The sequence below is a fragment of the Bos javanicus genome, chromosome 21 (genome assembly GCF_032452875.1).
Source record: "Bos javanicus breed banteng chromosome 21, ARS-OSU_banteng_1.0, whole genome shotgun sequence".
Classification (NCBI taxonomy): domain Eukaryota; kingdom Metazoa; phylum Chordata; class Mammalia; order Artiodactyla; family Bovidae; genus Bos; species Bos javanicus.
Genome location: NC_083888.1, coordinates 7,780,158 through 7,805,242, shown reverse-complemented (window position 1 = coordinate 7,805,242; position 25,085 = coordinate 7,780,158). Strand labels below are relative to the sequence as shown.

The 25,085-nt window shown below is 39.6% G+C and overlaps 1 protein-coding gene across 1 annotated transcript in view; it reads right to left on the bottom strand.

Annotated features, from left to right (window-relative positions):
• The window catches only part of LOC133234716 (protein FAM169B-like), a 76,099-nt gene that overhangs the window by 21,459 nt on the left and 29,555 nt on the right, over positions 1–25,085 (bottom strand). Inside the window, exon 4 of the mRNA XM_061395607.1 lies at positions 22,449–22,626. Within this exon, the coding sequence (XP_061251591.1) occupies positions 22,449–22,626 (178 nt within the window). The remainder of the gene's footprint in view (positions 1–22,448; positions 22,627–25,085) is intronic.

Here is a 25,085-nt window from a genome sequence, read left to right as displayed (position 1 = left end):
TAGAACAACAACAGCTGACTCGTGTGAATACAAATTAATGAAGAGAAATTGAACTGCTGCAAAGTTGTGAAGCACGCCATGTGCTACACGCATAATCTAGGTATCAATACAACATTACATGACTTTGTGACAAGCGCTAAGGATAGGACCACGTCTGAAGACGCACCATGAACTGTTCTGAACTTTTGATCTATAAACTCCTGCTGTAGTCAATTAAACCACAAGTACTTGCCAGTGACTTTATTCACAGATCATGTGTGTAAAATAATAAAACATTGTAAACTATGTCTATTCATTATCTAAATTATTTTTTGCTTAATTTACCTGCAGGTTGCTAATATCAACCATTTTTTAGTTCATCAAAGTAAATTCCTCTCTTACCTTATAGTAAGGGATGGGAAAGCAAGGAATAAAATTTTATGATTCTTCCCTGGACAGAGTCCTCATCAGATGATGGTGGTAGAATGAAATGGTCATGCAGAGCCCCATATATAATAACTATTGGAAAAATAAATTTTAAAAAATCACTCACAGATGCCATAGGGCATTCAAAAGCACATAGAAACCAGAGGGAATTTTAATTTAAAAAAATTTCAAATAAAATAGCCAAAACCTGTGTGTTTGAAGCTTACTGGCCACAGGGCATAACTCAACCCCCAAGGCTACAGAAAATATTGGTAGGAAAAACTGCAGTCTTACCAGCTAAAGGTGTCAAAGATAAAATTTCAGGACTAGGAAATTTTCAGGCAGCTAGAAATTTAAAGGCAAAGTGTCAACATGGAACCACAGAATGAATGAAACCCTAATTAAGAGCAACTGCCAAATTCCTGGCTCATAAATAATCTACACATGAGTGAAGGAGACCCCAGGGAACCCAACCAAAAGAAGTCGGAAACCAGAGATACCTAGCCTTGAAGGATGGAACTACACAGGATCAGATCTTCACAAGTTTGATGCTTTTTTTAACCAAGGACATTCCTCAACTGGCAGAAAGCTGAAGCCAAATGGGCTTGATGGGTGTGGGTACAGACCCTAAAGCCAGCAGAAGCAAGGAAACCACAGGGGTCAACAGCATCCATGCCCGAATCTTGTCGAACCATCAACTTTGCAGGTACAGAGAAGACCTCTACAGAGCTAAGCTACAGAGGCAGCCATGGGACAAAGTACCAATACACGGTAGCAGCTACATATCAAAGGAGACAGAGTTTGTGATTTGAATCCAGGCAAGCTGACTACCTCTCATATCAAAAATCCTCAAAAACACATACATAAAAAGTCAGAGTTGCTGCAATATGTCTGCAACATCTAGTCTCCAACCAACACATGCAAAGAAACAGGAAATTGTGATGTATGGTCAGGGAAAAAAGAAAGGTGAAAGTGAAGTCGCTCAGTTGTGTCCAGCTCTTTGCGACCCCATGGACTATAGCCCACCAGGCTCCTCAGTCCGTGGGATTTTTCCAGGCAGGAATACTGGAATGGGTTGCCATTTCCTTCTCCAGGGGATCTTCCTGACCCAGGAATTGAACCCTGGTCTCCCTCATTGCAGGCAGACACTTTACCATCTGAGCCACCAGGGAAGCTCGAAATTGTGACCTATGGTCAGGGAAAAAAAGAAAGGTAATAGTCAAAAGTGTCAGACTTTATTTTTGGGGGCTCCAAAATCACTGCAGATGGTGACTACAGCCATGAAATTAAGACGCTTACTCCTTGGAAGGAAAGTTATGACCAACCTAGACAGCATATTCAAAAGCAGAGACATTACTTTGCCAACAAAGGTCCGTCTAGTCAAGGCTATGGGTTTTCCTGTGGTCATATATGGATGTGAGAGTTGGACTGTGAAGAAGGCTGAGCACCGAAGAATTGATGCTTTTGAACTGTGGTGTTGGAGAAGACTCTTGAGAGTCCCTTGGACTGCAAGGAGATCCAACCAGTCCATTCTGAAGGAGATCAGCCCTGGGATTTCTTTGGAAGGAATCATGCTAAAGCTGAAACCCTAGTACTTTGGCCACCTCATGAGAAGAGTTGACTCATTGGAAAAGACTCTGATGCTGGGAGGGATTGGGGGCAGGACGAGAAGGGAACGACAGAGGATGAGATGGCTGGATGGCATCACTGACTCGATGGACGTGAGTCTGAGTGAACTCCAGGAGTTGGTGATGGACAGGGAGGCCTGGCATGCTGCGATTCATGGGGTTGCAAAGAGTCGGACACGACTGAGCGACTGAACTGAACTGAACTGAACCGAATAGTCAAAAGAACTGATTCCATTTTTTTCACCATTCGGTTCAGCCCCTTTATCCATTTCACCCTCCCCCTTCTGCCCCCTCCCCTGCAGTAGCCACTACTCTGGTCTCCATATCTAACTGTCCTTACTAGGTTTGCTTTGTTCATTTACTTTGGATTTTTGTTTGTTTTTATATCTCCCATATGAGAAATTCTGCAGTATTTGTCTTTCTCCGTCTCATTTATTTCATTTAGAATAATGCCCTCAAGGTCTACTCATGTTGTCAGAAAGGGCAATGTTTCATCTTTTATGGCTGTATAGTATTCCATTGTGCATATATGCCACGTCTTTGTCCATTTATCTGCTGATGGGCACTTAAGTTGTTACCATATCTTGGCTATTATGAATAATGCCATGATGAAGAACATAGGGGTGCATATATCTCTTTGAATTAGTGTTTTCATATTCTTTGTTTTTTTTTTTTTTTGATGCTCAACCAGCTTCTGTCATTTTTTTTTTAAACTTTACAATATTGTATTGGTATTTGCCAAATATCGAAATGAATCCGCCACAGGTATACATGTGTTCCCTGTCCTGAACCCTCCTCCCTCCTCCCTCCCCATACCATCCCTCTGGGTCGTCCCAGTGCACCAGTCCCAAGCATCCAGTATCGTGCATCGAACCTGGACTGGCGACTCGTTTCATATATGATATTATACGTATTTCAATGCAATTCTCCCAAATCATCCCACCCTCTCCCTCTCCCACAGAGTCCAAAAGACTGGTCTATACATCAGTGTCTCTTTTGCTATCTCCTATACAGGGTTATTGTTACTATCTTTCTAAATTCCATATATATGCGTTGGTATACTGTATTGGTGTTTTTCTTTCTGGCTTTCTTCACTCTGTATAATAGGCTCCAGTTTCATCCACCTCATTAGAACTGATTCAAATGTATTCTTTTTAATGGCTGAGTAGTACTCTATTGTGTATATGTACCACAGCTTTCTTATCCATTCATCTGCTGATGGACATCTAGATTGCTTCCATGTCCTGGCTATTATAAACAGTGCTGCGATGAACATTGGGGTACACGTGTCTCTTTCCCTTCTGGTTTCCTCAGTGTGTATGCCCAGCAGTGGGATTGCTGGATCATAAGGCAGTTCTATTTCCAGTTTTTTAAGGAATCTCCACACTGTTCTCCATAGTGGCTGTACTAGTTTGCATTCCCACCAACAGTGTAAGAGGGTTCCCTTTTCTCCACACCCTCTCCAGCATTTATTGCTTGTAGACTTTTGGATTGCAGCCGTTCTGACTGGCGTGAAATGGTACCTCATAGTGGTTTTGATTTGCATTTCTCTGATAATGAGTGATGTTGAGCATCTTTTCATGTGTTTGTTAGCCATCTGTATGTCTTCTTTGGAGAAATGTCTATTTAGTTCTTTGGCCCATTTTTTGATTGGGTCATTTATTTTTCTGGAATTGAGCTGTAGGAGTTGCTTGTATATTTTTGAGATTAGTTGTTTGTCAGTTGCTTCATTTGCTATTATTTTCTCCCATTCTGAAGGCTGTCTTTTCACTTTGCTTATAGTTTCCTTTGTTGTGCAGAAGCTTTTAAGTTTAATTGGGTCCCATTTGTTTATTTTTGCTTTTATTTCCAATATTCTGGGAGGTGGGTCATAGAGGATCCTGCTGTGATATATGTCGGAGAGTGTTTTGCCTATGTTCTCCTCTAGGAGTTTTATAGTTTCTGGTCTTACATTTAGATCCTTAATCCACTTTGAGTTTATTTTTGTGTATGGTGTTAGAAAGTGCTCTAGTTTCATTCTTTTACAAGTGGTTGACCAGTTTTCCCAGCACCACTTGTTAAAGAGATTGTCTTTAATCTATTGTATATTCTTGTCTCCTTTGTCAAAGATAAGGTGTCCATATGTGCGTGGATTTATCTCTGGGCTTTCTATTTTGTTCCATTGATCTATATTTCTGTCTTTGTGCCAGTACCATACTGTCTTGATGACTGTGGCTTCGTAGTATAGCCTGAAGTCAGGTAGGTTGATTCCTCCAGTTCCATTCTTCTTTCTCAAGATAGCTTTGGCTATTCGAGGTTTTTTGTATTTCCATACAAATTGTGAAATTATTTGTTCTAGCTCTGTGAAGAATACTGTTGGTAGCTTGATAGGGATTGCATTGAATCTATAAATTGCTTTGGGTAGTATACTCATTTTCACTATATTGATTCTTCCAATACATGAACATGGTATATTTCTCGATCTATTAGTGTCCTCTTTGATTTCTTTCACCAGTGTTTTATAGTTTTCTGTATATAGGTCTTTAGTTTCTCTAGGTAGATATATTCCTAAGTATTTTATGCTTTCCGTTGCAATGGTGAATGGAATTGTTTCCTTAATTTCTCTTTCTGTTTTCTCATTATTAGTGTATAGGAATGCAAGGGATTTCTGTGTGTTGATTTTATATCCTGCAACTTTACTATAATCATTGATTAGTTATAGTAATTTTCTGGTGGAGTCTTTAGGGTTTTCTATGTAGAGGATCATGTCATCTACAAACAGTGAGAGTTTTACTTCTTTTCCAATTTGGATTCCTTTTATATCTTTTTCTGCTCTGATTGCTGTGGCCAAAACTTCCAAAACTATGTTGAATAGTAATGGTGAAAGTGGGCACCCTTGTCTTGTTCCTGACTTTAGAGGAAATGCTTTCAATTTTTCACCATTGAGGATAATGTTTGCTGTGGATTTGTCATATATAGCTTTTATTATGTTGAGGTATGTTCCTTCTATTCCTGCTTTCTGGGGAGTTTTTATCATAAATGGATGTTGAATTTTGTCAAAGGCTTTCTCTGCATCTATTGAGATAATCATATGGTTTTTATTTCTCAATTTGTTAATGTGGTGTATTACATTGATTGATTTGCAGATATTGAAGAATCCTTGCATCCCTGGGATAAAGCCCACTTGGTCATGGCGTATGATCTTTTTAATGTGTTGTTGGATTCTGATTGCTAGAATTTTGTTAAGGATTTTTGCATCTATGTTCATCAGTGATATTGGCCTGTAGTTTTCTTTTTTTGTGGGATCTTTGTCAGGTTTTGGTATTAGGGTTATGGTGGCCTCATAGAATGAGTTTGGAAGTTTACCTTCCTCTGCAATTTTCTGAAAGAGTTTGAGTAGGATAGGTGTTAGCTCTTCTCTAAATTTTTGGTAGAATTCAGCTGTGAAGCCGTCTGGACCTGGGCTTTTGTTTGCTGGAAGATTTTTTAATTACAGTTTCAATTTCCATGCTTGTGATGGGTCTGTTAAGATTTTCCATTTCTTCCTGGTCCAGTTTTGGAAAGTTTTACTTTTCTAAGAATTTGTCCATTTCTTCCATGTTGTCCATTTTATTGGCATATAATTGTTGATAGTAGTCTCTTATGATCCTTTGTATTTCTGTGTTGTCTGTTGTGATCTCTCCATTTTCCTTTCTAATTTTATTGATTTGATTTTTCTCCCTTTGTTTCTTGATGAGTCTGGCTAATGGTGTGTCAATTTTATTTATCCTTTCAAAGAACCAGCTTTTGGCTTTGTTGATTTTTGCTATGGTCTCTTTTGTTTCTTTTGCATTTATTTCTGCCCTAATTTTTAAGATTTCTTTCCTTCTACTGACCCTGGGGTTCTTCATTTCTTCCTTTTCTAGTTGCTTTAGGTGTAGAGTTAGGTTATTTATTTGACTTTTTTCTTGTTTCTTGAGGTATGCCTGTATTGCTATGAACTTTCCTCTTAGGACTGCTTTTACAGTGTCCCACAGTTTTGGGTTGTTGTGTTTTCATTTTCATTCGTTTCTATGCAAATTTTGATTTCTTTTTTGATTTCTTCTGTGATTTGTTGGTTATTCAGCAGCGTGTTGTTCAGCCTCCATATGTTGGAATTTTTAATAGTTTTTCTCCTGTAATTGAGATCTAATCTTACTGCATTGTGGTCAGAAAAGATGCTTGGAATGATTTCAATTTTTTTGAATTTACCAAGGCTAGATTTATGGCCCAGGATGTGATCTATCCTGGAGAACGTTCCATGTGCACTTGAGAAAAAGGTGAAATTCATTGTTTTGGGATGAAATGTCCTATAGATATCAATTAGGTCTAACTGGTCTATTGTATCATTTAAAGTTTGTGTTTCCTTGTTAAATTTTCTGTTTAGTTGATCTATCCACAAGTGTGAGTGGGGTATTAAAGTCTCCCACTATTATTGTGTTATTGTTAATTTCTCCTTTCATACTTGTTAGCATTTGTCTTACATATTGTGGTGCTCCCGTGTTGGGTGCATATATATTTATAATTGTTATATCTTCTTCTTGGATTGATCCTTTGATCATTATGTAGTGACCATCTTTGTCTCTTTTCACAGCCTTTGTTTTAAAGTCTATTTTATCTGATATGAATATTGCTACTCCTGCTTTCTTTTGGTCCCTATTTGCATGGAAAATCTTTTTCCAGCCCTTCACTTTCAGTCTGTATGTGTCCCCTGTTTTGAGGTGGGTCTCCTGTAGACAACACATGTAGGGGTCTTGTTTTTGTATCCATTCAGCCAGTCTTTGTCTTTTGGTTGGGGCAATTCAACACATTTATGTTTAAGGTAATTATTGATAAGTATGATCCCGTTGCCATTTACTTTATTGTTTTGGGTTTGAATTTATACACCCTTTTTGTGTTTCCTGTCTAGAGAACATCCTTTAGTATTTGTTGGAGAGCTGGTTTGGTGGTGCTGAATTCTCTCAGCTTTTGCTTGCCTGTAAAGCTTTTGATTTCTCCTTCATATTTGAATGAGATCCTTGCTGGGTACGATAATCTGGGCTGTAGGTTATTTTCTTTCATCACTTTAAGTATGTCTTGCCATTCCCTCCTGGCTTGAAGAGTTTCTATTGAAAGATCAGCTGTTATCCTTATGGGAATTCCCTTGTGTGTTATTTGTTGTTTTTCCCTTGCTGCTTTTAGTATTTGTTCTTTGTGTTTGATCTTTGTTAATTTGATTAATATGTGTCTTGGGGTGTTTTGCCTTGGGTTTATCCTGTTTGGGACTCTCTGGGTTTCTTGGACTTGAGTGATTATTTCCTTCCCCATTTTAGGGAAGTTTTCAACTATTATCTCCTCAAGTATTTTCTCATGGTCTTTCTTTTTGTCTTCTTCTTCTGGGACCCCTATGATTCAAATGTTGTAGCGTTTAATATTATCCTGGAGGTCTCTGAGATTGTCCTCATTTCTTTTAATTCGTTTTTCTTTTTTCCTCTCTGATTCATTTATTTCTACCATTCTATCTTCTAATTCACTAATCCTATCTTCTGCCTCTGTTATTCTACTATTTGTTGCCTCCAGAGTGTTTTTAATTTCATTTATTGCATTATTCATTATATATTGACTCTTTTTTATTTCTTCTAGGTCCTTATTAAACCTTTCTTGCATCTTCTCAATCCTTGTCTCCAGGCTATTTATCTGTGATTCCATTTTGATTTCAAGATTTTGGATCAATTTCACTATCATTATTTGGAATTCTTTATCAGGTAGATTCCCTATCTCTTCCTCTTTTGTTTGGTTTGGTGGGCATTTATCCTGTTCCTTTATCTGCTGGGTATTCCTCTGTCTCTTCATCTTGTTTAAATTGCTGAGTTTGGGGTGTCCTTTCTGTATTCTGGCAGTTTGTGGAGTTCTCTTTATTGTGGTGTTTCCTTGCTGTGTGTGGGTTTGTACAGGTGGTTTGTCAAGGTTTCTTGGTTAGGGAAGCTTGTGTCGGTGTTCCGGTGGGTGGAGCTGTATTTCTTCTCTCTGGAGTGCATTGAAGTGTCCAGTAATGAGTTATGAGATGTCTATGGTTTTGGGGTGACTTTGGGCAGCCTGTATCTTGGAGCTCAGGGCTGTGTTCCTGTGTTGCTGGAGAATTTGCTTGGTATGTCTTGCCCTGGAACTTGTTGGCCCTTGTGTGGTGCTTGGTTTCAGTGTAGGTATGGAGGCATTTGATGAGCTCCTGTCAATTACTATTCCCTGGAGTCAGGAGTTCCCTGGAGTCAGGGTTTGGACTTAAGCCTCCTGCTTCCAGTTATCGGTCTTATTTTTACAGTAGTTTCAAAACTTCTTCTATACAGCACCATTGATAAAACATCTACGTTAAAGATGAAAAGTTTCTCCACCGTGAGGGTCACCCAGAGAGGTTCACAGCGTTACATGGAGAAGAGGGAGGAGGGAGTTAGAGGTGACCTGAATGAGATGAGGTGGAATCAATAGAGGAGAGAGTGGGCTAGCCAGTAATCACTTCCTTATGTGCACTCCACAACTGGACCACTCAGAGATGTTCACAGAGTTATACAGAGAAGAGAAGAAGGAGGGAGGAGACAGAGGTAGCCAGGAGGATAAAAGGGGGAATGAAAAGGAAGGAGACAGATCCAGCCAGTAATCAGTTCCCTAAGTGTTCTCCACCATCTGGAACACACAGAATTTCACAGAGTTGGGTAGAGTAGAGAGGGGTTAGGGAGGAGACACAGGCAACCTGATGGAGAAAAAGGAGAGTCCAAAGGGAGAGAGAGCAGTCAAGCCAGTAATCTTGCTCCCTAGTGAAAAATGGGTACTGAAGACTGGGTTCTTAAAGGTACAAAATTGGTAACAAATACATAAAAGCAAAAATTAAAAATCTAGAGTAGAGTTTGGAATTTCAAAAATACAGTGTTAAAGAAAAGAAGAAGGAAAAGAAAGAGAGAAAAAGAAACAAACAAAACCAAACAAAGTTGCAAAAATTATAAAGAAAATATAGGTACAAAATTGATAACAAATACCAAAAAGCAAAAGTTAAAAATCTAAAGTAGAGTTTGGAATTTCAAAAATACATTGTTAAAAAAAAGAAGAAGAAAAAGAAAGAGAGAGAAAAAAAAAAAAACAAAGTCGCAAAAATTATAAAGAAAATATAGGTACAAAATTGATAACAAATACCAAAAAGCATAAATTAAAAATCTAGAGTAGAGTTTGGAATTTCATACATACAATGTTATATAAAAGAAGAAGAGAAAGAAATAGAGGGAAAAAAGAAGTCACAAAAATTATTTAAAAAAATATAGGTACAAAATTGATAACCAATACCAAAAAGCTAAAATTAAAAATCTAGAGTAGAGATTGGAATTTCAAAAATACAATGTTAAAGAAAAGAAGAAGAAGAAGAAAAAAAAAACAAGGTCACCAAAATTATAAAAAATATATATATGAAGTTTGCTTTAAAAAAAGTCTTTTTTTTTTTTGCAAAGTAATAGTAGGTTATAAAAGTGAAAATTAAAGGAATAATAGAGGACTTAAAATTTTTTTAAAAATTTAAAAAAAAAGAAAGAAAGAATGATTGTAAAAATAGTAAAAATATATCTAGGACTTTCTCTGGTTTTGTTGTGGGTATTGTGGGGTCAGTTCATTTTCGGCTAGTTCCTTGGTCTGACTTATATTTCTCAAGATCTATAGGCCCCTTCCTATGTAGTCAGTACTAACCACAGGGTTTAATCTATTGCCTGTAGCTTCCAAGGCGGTTCCCTCTGTTATAGCTTCTTCTGTTTGCTGGTTTCTTCAGTGTCTGGTTTCTGCCCTGACACAAAGGGGACGGTGGTGGACACATTTTTTTTTTTTTTTTTAGGCTCACTTGTTCAGTTACGCTGTGGGGAGGGAGGGACGCTGCAAACAAATAACACTGGCGCGTGCTCGCAGTGCCTCAGCCACACTGAGTCTGCCCCCGCTCACGGCACGTGTAGCCTCCCTGCCCACACTGCTTAGGCTTTAGGTTGCTCCGCTGGGAACCATCCGTGGCCGGCCCTGGGCTGCATGCACCTCCCAGGTGCAAGCCGCTCAGGTTCAGGCACTCGGGTAGTCCTCAGAGGCGCAGACTCGGTTGGGCCTGCGTTTTGTGCCCTTCCCGGTCAGAGCAGCTCAGGTGATGAGGTGTTTGGCAAGCGCAATTGCTGCGACTTATTGCCTCCCTGCCGCTTGGTTATCTAGGTGTGCACCGGCACACCTTCTCAGGCAGATGTTGACCGTCCAGACCCCCAAGAAGTTTTAGTTAGCAATGAAGCCTGCTTACAGTTTTATAGATAATGTCTCTCTGGGGCTGCAATTGCCCCCTTCCGGCTCTGGCTGCCTGTCACCGGAGGGGGATGGTCTGCAGCCGGCTCTCTCTGTTCAGTCCTTTGTTCCGTGCGCGGGCCTGGCGGTGTCTTAGGTTAGGGCTGGCTTTTCGCGTGGTAGATATCCCACAGTCTGGTTTGCTAGCCCAAATTATTTCATTCAGATAGCGCTCAGGGTATTCAGGCCAGGTCCTTACTCTAAGCGATGCAGCCCGCGCCGCGCCTCCCTGCTCAGCCCCCGCTTGCTAATGGCGTGTGCAGGCGTCTGTGCTGCTTCTCCGCTGGGGGAGTTACCGTAGGGCTCGCAATCTGCGGGTTTTAATTATTTATTTTTCCTCCCTGTTATGTTGCCCTCTGTGCTTCCAAGGCTCGGCACAGATTCTGCAGCGAGAAGATTTCCTGGTGTTTGGAAACTTCTCTCTTTTTAAGACTCCCTTCCCGGGACGGAACTCCATCCCTCCCTCTTTTGTCTCTTTTTTTGTCTTTTATATTTTTTCCTACCTCCTTTCAAAGACGTGGGTTGCTTTTCTGGGTGCCTGATGTCCTCTGCCGGCATTCAGAATTTGTTTTGTGGAATTTACTCAGCGTTTAAATGTTCTTTTGATGAATTTGTGGGGGAGAAAGTGTTCTCCCCATCCTACTCCTCCGCCATCTTCTCATATTCTTTGAATACTCAGATATAGGACAGCTGAGATACTCAGATATAGGACACAGAATAGTTCTATTCTGAATTTTTCAGTAATCTCCCAACTGTTTTCTATAGTGGCTACACCAATTTACACTCCTACCAACAGTATTTGGGAGCATACGAAGGTCTCCTTTTTTCCACATCCTTGCCAACACTTGCTATTTCTTGCCTTTTTGATAACGGCTATTCCAACAGGCATGAAGTAATATCTCATTGTGGTTCTGATGTGCATTTCTTAATAATTAGTGATGTCAAACATTTTTTCATATGCCTGTTGGCCATCTGTATGTCTTCCGTAGGAAAAAAGTCTATTTCAGATATTCTGTCCATTTTTTACAACCAAGTTATTTTTCGGTGGTTGAATTATATGACTTCTTTATATATTCTGTATATTAACACCTTATAATATGTACATTTACAAGTGTCTTCTCCCATTTAGTAGGTAATCTTCTCATTTTGTTGATGATCTCTTTTGCGGCTATTTCTCTTGCCCGAGGAGACATATCTAGACAGGGATTGCTAAGATCAAAGCCAAACAGTGTGCTGCCTATATTTTATTCTAGAAGTTTTATGGTTTCAGGTCTTTCATTCAGGTCTTTAATCCATTTTGAGTTGATTTTGGGGTATAGGGTGAGAGAGTGTGTAATTTCACCTATTTCCATCTTGGCTGTCCCCAGCACCACTTACTGAAGAAACAATCCTTTCCTCATTGGATGTTCTTCGCCCTTTTGTTATAACTTAATAGATTTTATATGTGTGAGTTTATGTCTGGGTTCTCAATTCCATTCCATTGACCTATATACGTTTTTCTGCAAATACCATGCTGTTTTAATTGCTATACTTTGTAAACAGAGTGTGTAATCAGAAAGTGTGGTCTCTCCAGCTTTGTCCTTTTTCTCGGGATTGCTTTGTCTATTTCAAGTCTTTTGTGGTTCCATATAAATTCTAGGTTTTTTTTTTGTTTGTTTAATTTCTGTGAAAAATATTCTTGGTATTTTGATAGGGATTGCACTAAATCTGTAGATTGCTTTAGGTCATATGGACATTTTAACCATGTTAACTCTTCCAATTCATGAGCACAGAATATCTTTCCATTTATTTGTATCTTCTTCCATTTCAGGTCTTTTACTTCCAGGTCAAATTTATTCCAAGGTATTTGATCTTTTTGTGGCAATTATAAGTAGAATTGTTTTCTTAATTTTTCTTTCTGCTAGCTCATCGTTAGCATAGAAACATAGCACATTTTTGTATGCTAAATTTATACCTTCCAACTTCACTGTATTCACTGATTATGGCTAATAGTTCTTTGGTAGAATCTTAAGAGTTTTCTATATATTAATATAAAATCATGTCATCCACAAAGAGTTTTACTTCTTTTCTGAAATGGATACCTTTTATTTCTTTTTCTTGCCTAATTGCCCTTGCTAGGACTTCCAATACTATGTTAAATAAGAGTGGCAAGAGTCTTGTTCTGGTCTTGTTCCTGAGTTTCAAGAGAGAGCTTTCAGTTTTTCATGACTGAGTGTGATATTGGCTGTAAGATTACCAAATATGACCTATATTATGCTTATGTATGTCCTGGCAATCAAGATTCCCAGGAGAAATATCAATAACTTCAGATATGCTAATGACACCACCCTTAGGGCAGAAAGTGAAGAAGAACTAAAGAGCCTCTTGATGAAAGTGAAAAAGGAAAGTGAAAAAGTTGGCTTAAAACTCAACTTTCAGAAAAGTGAGATCATAGCATCTGATCCTATCATTTCATGGCAAATAGATGGGTAAACAGTGGAAACAGTGACAGACTTTATTTTGGGGGGTTCCAAAATCACTGCAGATGTTGACTGCAGCCATGAAATTAAAAGACGCTTACTCCTTGGAAGGAAAGTTATAACCAACCTAGACAGCATATTAAAAAGCAGAGATGTTACTTTGCCAACAAAGGTCCATATAGTCAAAGCTATGGTTTTTCCAGTAGGCATGCATGGATGTGAGAGTTGGACTGTAAAGAAAGCTGAGCCCTGAAGAATTGATGCTTTTGAACTGTGTTGTTGGAGAAGACTCTTGAGATTCCCTTGGACTGCAAGGAGATCAAACCAGTCATCCTAAAGGAAGTCAGTCCTGAATATTCTTTGGAAGGACTGATGCTAAAGCTGAAATTCCAATACTTTGGCCACCTGATGTGAAGAACTGACTCACTGGAAAAGACCCTGATGCTGGGAAAGATTGAAGGTGGGAGGAGAAGGGGATGACAGAGGATGAGATGGTTGATGGCATCACCAACTCAATGGACATGAGTTTGAGTAAACTCCAGGAGTTAGTGATGGACAGGGAGGCCTGGCATGCTGCAGTCCATGGGGTCACAAAGAGTTGGACACGACTGAGCGACTGAACTGAACTGAACTGATGTTCCTTCTACATCACTTTATTGAGAATTTTTATCATAAGAGGATGTTTAATCTTATCAACTGATTTTCTACGTCTACAGAGATAATTGTATGTTTTTTATCCTTCAATTTTTTTATGTTCTGCATCATGCTGACTGATCTGCATATGTTGAACCATTTTTTTAATATTTACTTATTTATTTTTGACTGTACTGAGCCTTAGCTGTGGCACACAGGCTTAGTTGCCCCATGGCATGTGGGCTCTTAGTTCCTCAACCAAGGATTGAACCTGTGTCCCTTGAATGGGAAGGTGGATTCTTAACCACTGGACTACCAGAGAAGTCCCTACATTGAACCGTTCTTGCGCCTCTGGAACAAATCCCATTTGATCATGGTACACAAACCTTTTAATGTATTATTGGATTTTCTTTGCTAATATTTTGTTGAGGATTTTTACAACTATGTTAATCAGAGATACTGAAGTATGTTCATCACTCTGTGTGTGTGTATACACGTGTGTTGTCTTTGTCTGATTTTTGTATTAGGGTGATGCTGTCCTTGCAAAATGAGTTAGAAAGCATTCCCTTCTATTACATACTTTGGAAGAGTTTGGGAAAGACAGGCCTTAAAGCTTTGAATATTTGGTAGAATTCACCTGTGAAGCTGCCTGGTTCTGGACTTCTGTTTGCTGGGAGCTTCTGACTACTGTTTCAATCTCTGTACTAGTGATCAGTCTATTCCGATTTTTAATTTATTCATGATTCAGCCTTGGACAGTTGTTGAGTTCTAAGAATCCGTGCATTTCTTCTAGGCTGTCCAATTTGTTGGCATACAGCTGTTCATAATCTTCTCTTGTAAGCCTTGGTGTTTCTGTGGTATAGATTGTTATTTCTCCTCTTTCATTTCTGATTTTACTGCTTCTTTCCTTCTACTGACTGGTATTTCTTTGTTCTTTTTCTTCTAGTTCCTTTCAGTGTACGTTCAGATTGTTCACTAGGATTCTTATTGCATCTTGAAGTAGGCCTGTTTTGCTACCTTTCAGTGTACGTTCAGATTGTTCACTAGGATCCTTATTGCATCTTGAAGTAGGCCTGTTTTGCTACCTTTCAGTGTACGTTCAGATTGTTCACTAGGATTCTTATTGCATCTTGAAGTAGGCCTGTTTTGCTACCTTTCAGTGTACGTTCAGATTGTTCACTAGGATTCTTATTGCATCTTGAAGTAGGCCTGTTTTGCTACCTTTCAGTGTACGTTCAGATTGTTCACTAGGATTCTTATTGCACCTTGAAGTAGGCCTGTTTTGCTACCTTTCAGTGTACGTTCAGATTGTTCACTAGGATTCTTATTGTACCTTGAAGTAGGCCTGTTTTGCTATAAACTTCCCTCTTAGTATCCCTTTTGCCACATCTTGTAAATTTTGGTATGCTGTCTTTTCATCTTACTTTAATCTTCAGGTGATTTTGTATTTCTCCTCTGACTTCTTCATTGACTTAACAGTCACTCTGTAACACTTTGCTCAGTCTCCACATATCTGTGATTTTTCCAGCTTTGTTCTTGTAGTTGACTTTTAGTTTCATCCCATACCATTGTGATCAGAAAAGATGCTTGATATGATTTCAGTCTTCTTAAATGTACTGAGATTTGTTTTGTGTCCCAACTTATGGCCTACCCTTGAAAAAGTTCCAAGAGCACTTGAGAAGAATGTGCATTCTGCCTCATTTGGATGGAATGTTCTGTACAAATCTATCCAATCCATCTGGTCTCATGTTTCACTTAAGGCCCAGTTTCCTTGTGGATTTTTTTGTCTGGATGATTTAGCCATGGATGTAAAAGAGATGTTGAAGTCCCCCACTATTATTGTGTTGCTGTCAATTTCTCCCTTTAGGTCTGTTAACAATTATATATATTTGGGTGCCCTTATGTTAAACGAATATGTGTGTGTGTGTGTGTGTGTGTTGTGTGTATCAACCACTATGACAGTATGATGTTTTCTTGATAAATTGCCGCCCCCCATCCCTTTATTTTTACATACCATCCATTTTGGTCTCTTGGTAAATTTTTTGACTTTAAGTCTATTCTGTCTGCTATGAGTATGGCTTCACCCACTTTCTTTTGGGGGCCATTTCCTTGGAACATCATCTTCCAACCCTTCACTCTTAGCCTATGTTTATTTTTAGGGCTGAAATGAGTCTCCTGGAATCTCCAGTAACAAATTGGTTCTTGTTTTTTAATCCACCCAGGCACTCTGTGTCTTCTAAGGGGTGAATTCACTCCATTCACATTTAGGGTAATTATTGATGAATGAGGACTTAGCACTGCCATTTCATCTTTTGTTGCTGGTTTCTCTGTATCATTGCTGGTTTCTTTTTCTTTGTGTTCCAGCCTGTCATCTTGGTTTTGTGGTTTCCTGTGATATTTTTTCACAGTTTCCTCCTTTTTTATGTTTCATGCCTCTGTTCTAGATTTATGTGTTGTGGTTACCATGAGGTTTGTATAAAACATCTCATAGATAATCCTTTTTCTGCGGATAGCATCTTATCTTCATTTACGTATAGGGTTCTTGTCCTTTCCCCGATTCTCCTTTTCTATTTTTGTTTTTTTCAAATTATCCCTTTAACCTTTATGCTATAATAAATTAAAACTGATTCTGATAAACAGTTATAATTTTCTGATTCTATTCATATTTATCAACTTAGTTTTCTGTCCTTTTACCCTTTTGGTTCTGGTAGAAAAACTCCTTTCAACATTTCCTATAAGGCATGTCTAGTGTTGGTGACGGAGAAGGCAATGGCACCCCACTCCAGTACTCTTGCCTGGAAAATCCCATGGATGGAGGAGCCTGTTAGGCTTCAGTCCATGGGGTCGCAAAGAGTCGGACACGACTGAGCAACTTCACTTTCCCTTTTCACTTTCATGCATTGGAGAAGGAAATGGCAACCCACTCCAGTATTCTTGCCTGGAGAATCCCAGAGATGGGGGAGCCTCGTGGGCTGCCGTCTATGGGGTTGCACAGAGTAGGACACGACTGAGGTGACTTAGCAGTGTTGGTGAACTCCCTCAGTTTTTATTTATCTCAGGAAGTCTTTATTTCACCTTTATATCTGAGTGATAATATTTCTGGATAAAGTATTTTCAGGTGACATTTTTTATCTTTCAAATATCATTCTCCTCCTTCCTGGCCTATAGACTTCTTGCTGAGAAATCTGCTGATAGCCTCTGTGGGTGTTTCTGGAGCAGAGGCACTTTTTATCATCATCCCCTCATCCCTGGCCTGCCTTTAAAATTAATTCTTTGTCATTGATTTTTGATAGTTTTAAGATAGTTTGTCTTAAAGAAGCTCTTTTCGCATTGAGGCAATTAGGTGTTCTCTTAGTTTCAAGGACTTGTATACCCAATTTCTTCTGAGGTTTGAGAACTTCTCAGCTTTGATTTCTTTAAGGAATCTCTCTGCTCCCTTATCCCTCTCCTGTCCTTTTGGGATACACATTACCCTCATGTTTACCCTTCCCATGAAGCTGGATAGCTCTCATAGAATGTCCTCATTTTTTATGTCTTATTTCTCTTTCCTATAATACTTGCATCATTTATAGATTTCTGTCTTTGAACACACTATTTCTCTCTTCCATATGGTCTGAAATATTTCCAGTGCTTTCTAATGCATTCTTTATCTCATTTATTGAGTTCTTCAGCTCCAGAATTTCTGCTTGATTCTTTTTAGGGTCTTTAGTAGCGTATTACTTCTGATCACTAATTTTATTACTGAGCTCATTGAACTGCCTTTCTGAGTTTTCTTGTTGCTCTATGAATTTCTTCATGACACCTCTTTTGAATTTTTTGTCAGTTAAATTGTGATATTCCATGACTTTAAATTTGGCTTCTGGAGAAATGTCATTTTCCTTTTGTGGTATGGTGTTACTTTGGTTCTTCACTTGGCGCTTGATGTGTTGTTCCTGTCATTACATCTGAAGCAGTATCTTTCTGCTTGATTCTGATTCAACAGGGCAGAAATTCGGTCTTTTGTTTTCCAGTAGGTGGCGCAATAGCACAAGTTTATGGTTTTCCTTACCTGCTGCCTCCAATTACACCTGCGAATCGGTCCATTCTACCCTCTCCCACTTCTGTCGGAGGAGTGGCTCTGTCTCCTCCTTATTGCTTCTTGTGTCTCCAGGGGCCACTGAGGCCTTCCTGCTCCCAGTGTCACTGGCTGTGCTCTCGCCCCTGGTGCCCAGCATCCCTGAGCTGCAGACTCTGCTGCCACAGGGGAGGACACTGGCAAGAAAGATCAGGATTGGACTGGCACCTCAGAGGCCAGGGCTGCTTTCCCTCACCCCCTGTTGCTATCTGTTCTCTGGACGACCAGCTCAGCTCCCACAGCCAGAGAGCCAGGCTGCTGCTCCCTAGCTCTGCCTTCCCTCTGCATTCCAGTCCACCCAGCTTTAAATGTACAGACGCAGAATTTTCCACCATACTGGTGTGTTGAGCAGAGGCACTTTTGCTGAACTGCAAATGCTTTACTGGGTGTAGACCGAAGGGGAGCTTTTTATTCCACCATGTTGCTGATGTCACTCTGATATAACTGATTTTAAATAGGTCCAGATGTTGGATTTGGCAGACAAAGAACTCAAAATGATTTTACAAATATGTTCAAAGAATTAAAGTAATTCTTTAAATTAAAGGGAAAGATATGCTCAATGAATAAATAGAGAATCTCAACAGAGAAATCGAAACTATACATAATAGAAATTATACAGGTCAAACCTATAATAACTGAAATCTTTAAATAGGCTCAATGACAGTTTGGAGATGGCAGATAAACTTGAATACAGATCAACAGAAATTATCCAACCAAAAAATGTTTGGGAAATGTTTGAATAAAAATGAACAAAATTTCAGAGACTACAAGACAATATGAAGCACCCCAACATACATATAACTGGGATCCCAGATAAAGAAAAGAGCATAAAAATGTGAAGAACTAATCTCCAAAATCTTCCCAAATTTGGTAGGAAACTGGATTCAAAAACCTCAACAAAGCCCCAAAAAGATAAATGAAAATAAAATCACTCCTAGGAAAATCACAGTTAAACTGCAAAAAAGCTAAAGAGAAAGACTTGAAAGCATTCAGAGAAAAATGCCATTTTATGTGTGAAGAACAACAATAAATTAATTGCGGACTTCTCACCAAAGACTATGAAAGCCAGAAGATACTGGAACAATATATTCAATTTCTGAAGGAAAAAAGGTATCACTAACTATTCTATAACTGGATAAACAACACTTCAAATACATAAGTTAAATAAAGACATTTTCAATAAACAAAACTTGAGAGACTTTATTGCCATCAACTCCCTACAAGAAATTTTAAAGGAAGAACTCTAGCCTGAAGGGCAACTGGAACCTATACAAAAAAATTTTAATGGTAAATATCTGGATAAACATTTCTAAATTACATATTTTTTCTTTACACCTATAAAAGATATAACTATCTAAATTAAAATTTATAAGTCAGTAGCAACAGGTTTATAACAAACATCTAATTTATCAACACAACAATAGCACTATGAAATAATAGGTACATAAAAATAAACTATTGCAAGGTTTCTATATTTTACCTGAAGTAATTCAATATTCACTCTAAGTTAATCTAAGTTTAAGATGCATATGTAATCTCTAGAGCAACAACTTTTAAAAGTACAAAAATATAAAGCTAGAATGCCAAGAAAGAAATTAAAATGAAACAGTAAAAAATATCTGATTAAAACAAAATAAGACAGGAAAAGAAGAACAGAGAAAAACAAAAAGAAACAGAAGACATAAAACAAATTGCAACAGAGAAGATCTAAGTACAACCATATCAATAATTAAATGGAAATAGACTAATATTCCAATCAAAAGACAGAGATTATTAAAACTAGATTTAAAATCTAAGACCCAATTTTATGCTGTCAACAAAACACATGCTTTAAATATAAAGACATAAATGACTAAAAGTAAAAGGCTAGGAAGAATATATTCTATGCAAACAGTAAGCAAGAAGATGAAGTGGCTGTAGTAATAGCAGAGAAAATAAATTTCATAACAAGAGATATCACTGAAGACAAGTGGAGGGCTAACAAGAGATATCACCAAAGACAAGTGGAGGGCCACTTCATAATGACAGAATGGTCAACACATCAGACAAATATAGCAGTTATAATTTAGATGTGATTAATGACAAAATTCCAAAATACATGAAGTACAAAACACACAAAATACAGACAGAACTAAAAGAAGAAAGAGGTGAATCCACAATCACAAATACCTTAACATACTTCCCTCAGAACTTTACAATCAGGTAAATATATTAGCAAGAATATTGAATGACAGTATCAATCACCTTAATCTAACTAACACTTCAAAACGTGAAACCCAATACCTGCAAAATACACCCACTCTTTTGAGTCCATATGGAGTATATACCAAGATAAACCCCATACAGGACTATAAAACAACTCTCAATAGGTTTCAAAAATATTGAAATGTTAAGACTATATTATCTTATTGCAACAGAATTAAATTAAAAATCAACAAAAAAGAAAACATCTGGAAGTGCTCACAAATATCTGGAAATTAAAAACTTACTTTTAAAGAAATCATAAAAATCATAAAGTAAATTGGAAAATACTTTGAGCTGAATTATAATGAAATTTGGTAAATGATAAATTAGGTTGCACTAAAATTTAAAACTTCTGCGCTCTGAAAAAATTATTATGCCAAAATGAAAATGTTTTCAAAATATATCTGATTAAGAACAGAGAGCTATAACATATAAAGAATATTCAATGCTCAGTAATATTAATAAGAAAACAAACAACCCAATAAAAAAATAGGCAAAAATATCTGAACAGACACTTCACCAAAGAAGATATATGACCATCAGAAAAGCACATGAAAACATGATAATACCATTAGGAAAATGCAAATTAAAATCAAAATTAGATATCAGATACCAAATTGCAGAATGACTAAAATTAACAATATAACACCGAGGACAAGCAAGCATGTGAAATGACTGGAGCTCTCAAACACTGACGATAGCAAAGTCTATGTAACTATTCCATAGAAATACTTTTATTCTGGCTCTCCAAAAAACAAGCTAATCCAGAAATAAGCAGTACAAAAAAAAAAGTTTTTAATTGTCAGAAAAATACTTTTTATTTACTTAATTTTCTATTCATTTCATACTTTTTAAACTTAGTTTTTGGGTGACTAACAGTCAATTGCCACTTAAAAAAATCAGTTCATGGGTCATGGGTGAAAACGAGACCTAGTAAGCAGCTTCAGAGAAAGTGAATGTGAAACTATTAGTCACTCAGTCGTGTCTGACTCTTTGCAACACCATGGACTGTAGCCCATCAGGCTCCTCTGTTCATGGAATTCTCCAGGCAAGAATACCGGAGTGGGTTGCCATTTCCTTCTCCAGGGGATCTTCCTAACCAAGGGATGAAACCCAGGTCTCCCGCATTGCAGGCAGATTCTTTATCGTGTGAGCCACCAAGGAATCCCAAGCAGAGATTTGGGATTTGTAGAATCATCAGATTTGTAGAATTCATGAGAAACGAAGAGGAGGCAGAAATCCAAGCACCAAGTCTGATCTGCCTCAATTCAACAGCTTAATATCCTCCTTCCCTGCCATAGTTCTGGGTCTGTCTTGAGATGAATGAGACATCACACCCAACCTCTGCTTGATTCTCTTGGAACAAAGTCTGGGATATCATGGAGACCAGCAGCAACAGCCGCACTGGACAAGACCAAGGCCAAGCTCTTTCTGCCCCTAAACCGTGGCTCACACATCAAGTCCAAATCTATTAACAGTTTTTGTTACTGTTAGTAGGACATTTATAGCACAAAGGATTTTGCCACAAACTGAAGACAAGCCATTTGGTAGAAGATGACAACAAATGGGTCGCCTGAGAAAGAGGAATTACCAAAATACTTCCTCTTTGAGGATTCTCCAGATCCCTTGGTTTATAAATGAATGTCTAAAGAACACGGCCACCCAAGGAGTGAAGCAGGACATCAAAATCGAAGGACAAATGGCTCTCAATGCCCCAGGAGCTGACAGACACAGTGCCTCTGCCTCGATGACTGACTCTGACAAATAATGACCTACACGACTGGTTTGTGTGAGACACAAGTTGTCTCACACCACACCGAGGGAAGGGAAAAAGTGAGAAAGGCCAATCTATTCCATCCTGGACACGTGGAACAGATACCCATGTGAACGCAGCTCAAAACCACAATAGTAGCTTTTGTATCCCCAGGGAAAAACACTTAACTAAGACAATAGCATATCTGTGGTGATGTACTTGGAAATTTTGTTTTTGCTAAAATCCAGAACTTTGTAAGAATTAAACAATAGGGCTTGACCAGCTGAGTCAGAGATGTTGACAGAACTTTCAAAGAAACTATTAAAGAAAGCAATGTTAAAGAAGAGCGTGATCCCTTAGACAAAATAGCACAAGTTTCACACACCCTGCTCCTCACCTCCCCTAAAAATAAGTCCCAGGACTTTACCCTAACCTCGCTATCGTGGCCGACCTCCCTCTTTTCTGAGGTAATGTCTATAAATCTTGGCATCCAGTGTGCCTTTGCACCACATGTCAGCTATTAGCGATGGTGTTTTTCCTGACAGCAAACTGGTAACATTAAAGAAAAGAAAGGAATAGCATTGTGCTTGCACAGTCATTTTACAACCATTAACGGCAACAACCATCTTACAGGGGACGTGGCACTATCTGGGAACCCAAGGGCCCTAATGGATCTTCCTCCTCTTTGCCAGTAAAACGAGAAACGTGGTGAAAACGAAATCCATACCTCGGGCTTATTTACATGACAGCTGAACTAGTGACACTTCTCGCGCCAGAAGATTCTCTCCAAGGAACGTCTGTGCTCAGGGCGTCCTCCGAGCAGGCAGGCACCCGGAGCCTCCCCGCAAGCCTGAAGGGGTGGTGGCCCCACGTGGCCGCACGGTCCTCACCTTTCCTTTTGGTTGTGTAAAATCCAACAGCTGCTCCATCTCGCCACAGAATCTTAGCCTCCTCCTTCACAGAGTGAGGTAAAAAAAACATGTCATCATCATCCAAATTCCTTTCTAGTCTTCCAAAAATAACGACGTTCAGAATGAAAAGCACAATCCTTTCCCCAAATGACTGAACCTTTGAAGGAAAAACAAAAAGAACATCTAAGTGAGACAAGTAGGGAAAGTCAGACACAATAAATTCGATGCTTGGAATCAACCCACACGCCGGGGGCCAGGTGTGGGCTCCCCCACCACGCAATTCTTCTCGTGCTTGAGATCAAAACTGGGGATCATAGTTTCTCACGGAGGTTTTCTCAACCCTGGCCTCTCACACCCACCCTGGCCTCCAGGAGCAGGGAGGAGGGCCAGAAAGGCCCCCTTGGTCTCCAGGGCCACAGACGTGGAGTGTGAGGGGACAGAGAATAATCAGTCACATATCAGTGAAACAGGAGGTGACTTCCAGGCAAGCCATTTCAGCAGACACACTGGATGTGTCCAGAGAGAAACCCAATCTGCCATATCTTTAACAACAGCTCCAGAATTCTGACGCTTGGAAGGAAGGTAAATAATAGAGGGTCATTACTGGTGTGCAGTTGCTACACCAAGATCAACTGATTTTCAATGACTTGTGACAGATTTTGAGCACATACCAGTGTCCCAACCCCACAGAGTTACTGGAACTCGAGGCCCAGCCCATCCTAAGGCTACATATGGAACCATCTCTCACCCATTGCAATGTCACGACAATTGAGGAACTGTACTGTGGTCAAGGTCAGGCCCACAAAAGGGCTTCATCGTTAACAAGTCAAAATGACTTCCTGTTCCTGCCTTTCAGCATTCGCTGCATTCATATAGCTCACGGCTGGCACGGTTCAGTTGCTCGGTCGTGTCCGAGCAACTGCAGCATGCCAGGCTTCCCTGTCCATCACCAACTCCAAGAGGTTGCTCAAACTCATGTCCGTTGAGTCGGTGATGCCATCCAACCATCTCATCCTCTGTCGTCCCCTTCTTCTCCTGCCTTCAATCTTTCCCAGCATCAGGGTCTTTCCTAATGAGTCAGTTCTTTGTATCAGGTGGCCAAAGTATTGGAGCTTCAGCTTCAGCATCAGTCCTTCTAATGGATATTCAGGGTTGACTTCCTTTAGGATGGACTGGTTGGATCTCCTTGCAGTCCAAGGGATCTCAAGAGTCTTATCCAACTCCTCAGCTCAAAAGCATCAATTCTTTGGCACTCAGCCTTCTTTATGGTCCAACTCTCACATCCATACATGACTACTGGAAAAACCACAGCTTTGACTATATGGACCTTTGTTGGCAAAGTAATGTCTCTGCTTTTTAATATGCTGTCTAGGTTAGATATAGCTTTTCTTCCAAAGAACAAGCGTCTTAATTTCACGGCTGGCACAGGTGGTACAAAGGAAGGCCTCCTGCACCCACAGCAGACATAACTAATCAATCCCCATTCTATGTGACCGAGCCCAGATACAGTATAAATTCAGCCCTCTGGACAACTACAAGAAACCACTAAAATGTGGCTGCTGCTGCTGCTGCTAAGTCACTTCAGTCGTGTCTGACTCCTAGCGACCCCATAGACTGCAGTCCACCAGGCTCATCTGTCCATGGGATTTTCCAGGCAAGAGTACTGGAGTGGGGTGCCATTGCCTTCTCCGCTAAAATGTGGCACTTGAGGTAAAACCAAACAGCCAGTGACACAATGACAGTATTATTAGATTTTACTCCAACAACATTCCCATATGACAGCCTAAGGGCCTGGGTGTTTATCACCCCTTCGTATGCACCATGATGAAATCAGCAAGAGTATTATTAATGCCTGGGCTGAGACTGCCACCCACATGCTACCATTTGATTCTTACCAGCCACGAGGGAAATCCTGGTTTACAGGTGAGGAAACTGAAGCTCAAAGAGGGTAAGCAGTTACATTTGTTAATTTCACTGCCTCGTTCACAAGAGGACTTAAGACAGTTGGATGAGGGCTCTGCCAAAGGCAGGCCAGGTCTGAAACCCCAGACCAGGACTTCTGAGCCCCAGGCCAGTGGACCCACTGCAGCCCAGAAGGCTGCTCCCTTCTGCATTTTAATCCATTAGGGCTCTGGGAGAGGGAACTGCTGCTGCGTGCATGCTCAGTTGTGTCCGACTCTTTGCAGCCCCCTGGACTGTAGCTCACCAGGCTCCTCTGTCCATAGGATTTTCCAGGCAAGAATACTGGAGTGGGTTGCCATGCCCTCCTTCAGGGGATCTTCCTGACCCTGGGATTGAACTCACTTCTCCTGCATTGCAGGCATTTTCTTTACCGCTGTGCCACATGCGAAGTCCGTAAGTTTGACATAAATATGATGCTTGGTTTTATATTTAATGTGTGCTGTGCTCAGTCGCTTCAGTCATGTCCAACTCTTTGTGACACTATGGACTGTAACCCACCAGGCTCTGTCCATGGGATTCTCCAGGCAAGATTACTGGAGTGGGTTTCCATTTCCTTCTCCAGAGGATCTTCCCTACCCAGGGATCGAACCTGAGTCTCCTGGATTGCGGACAGATTCTTTTACTGCTGAGCCACCAGGGAAGCCCTTTATATTT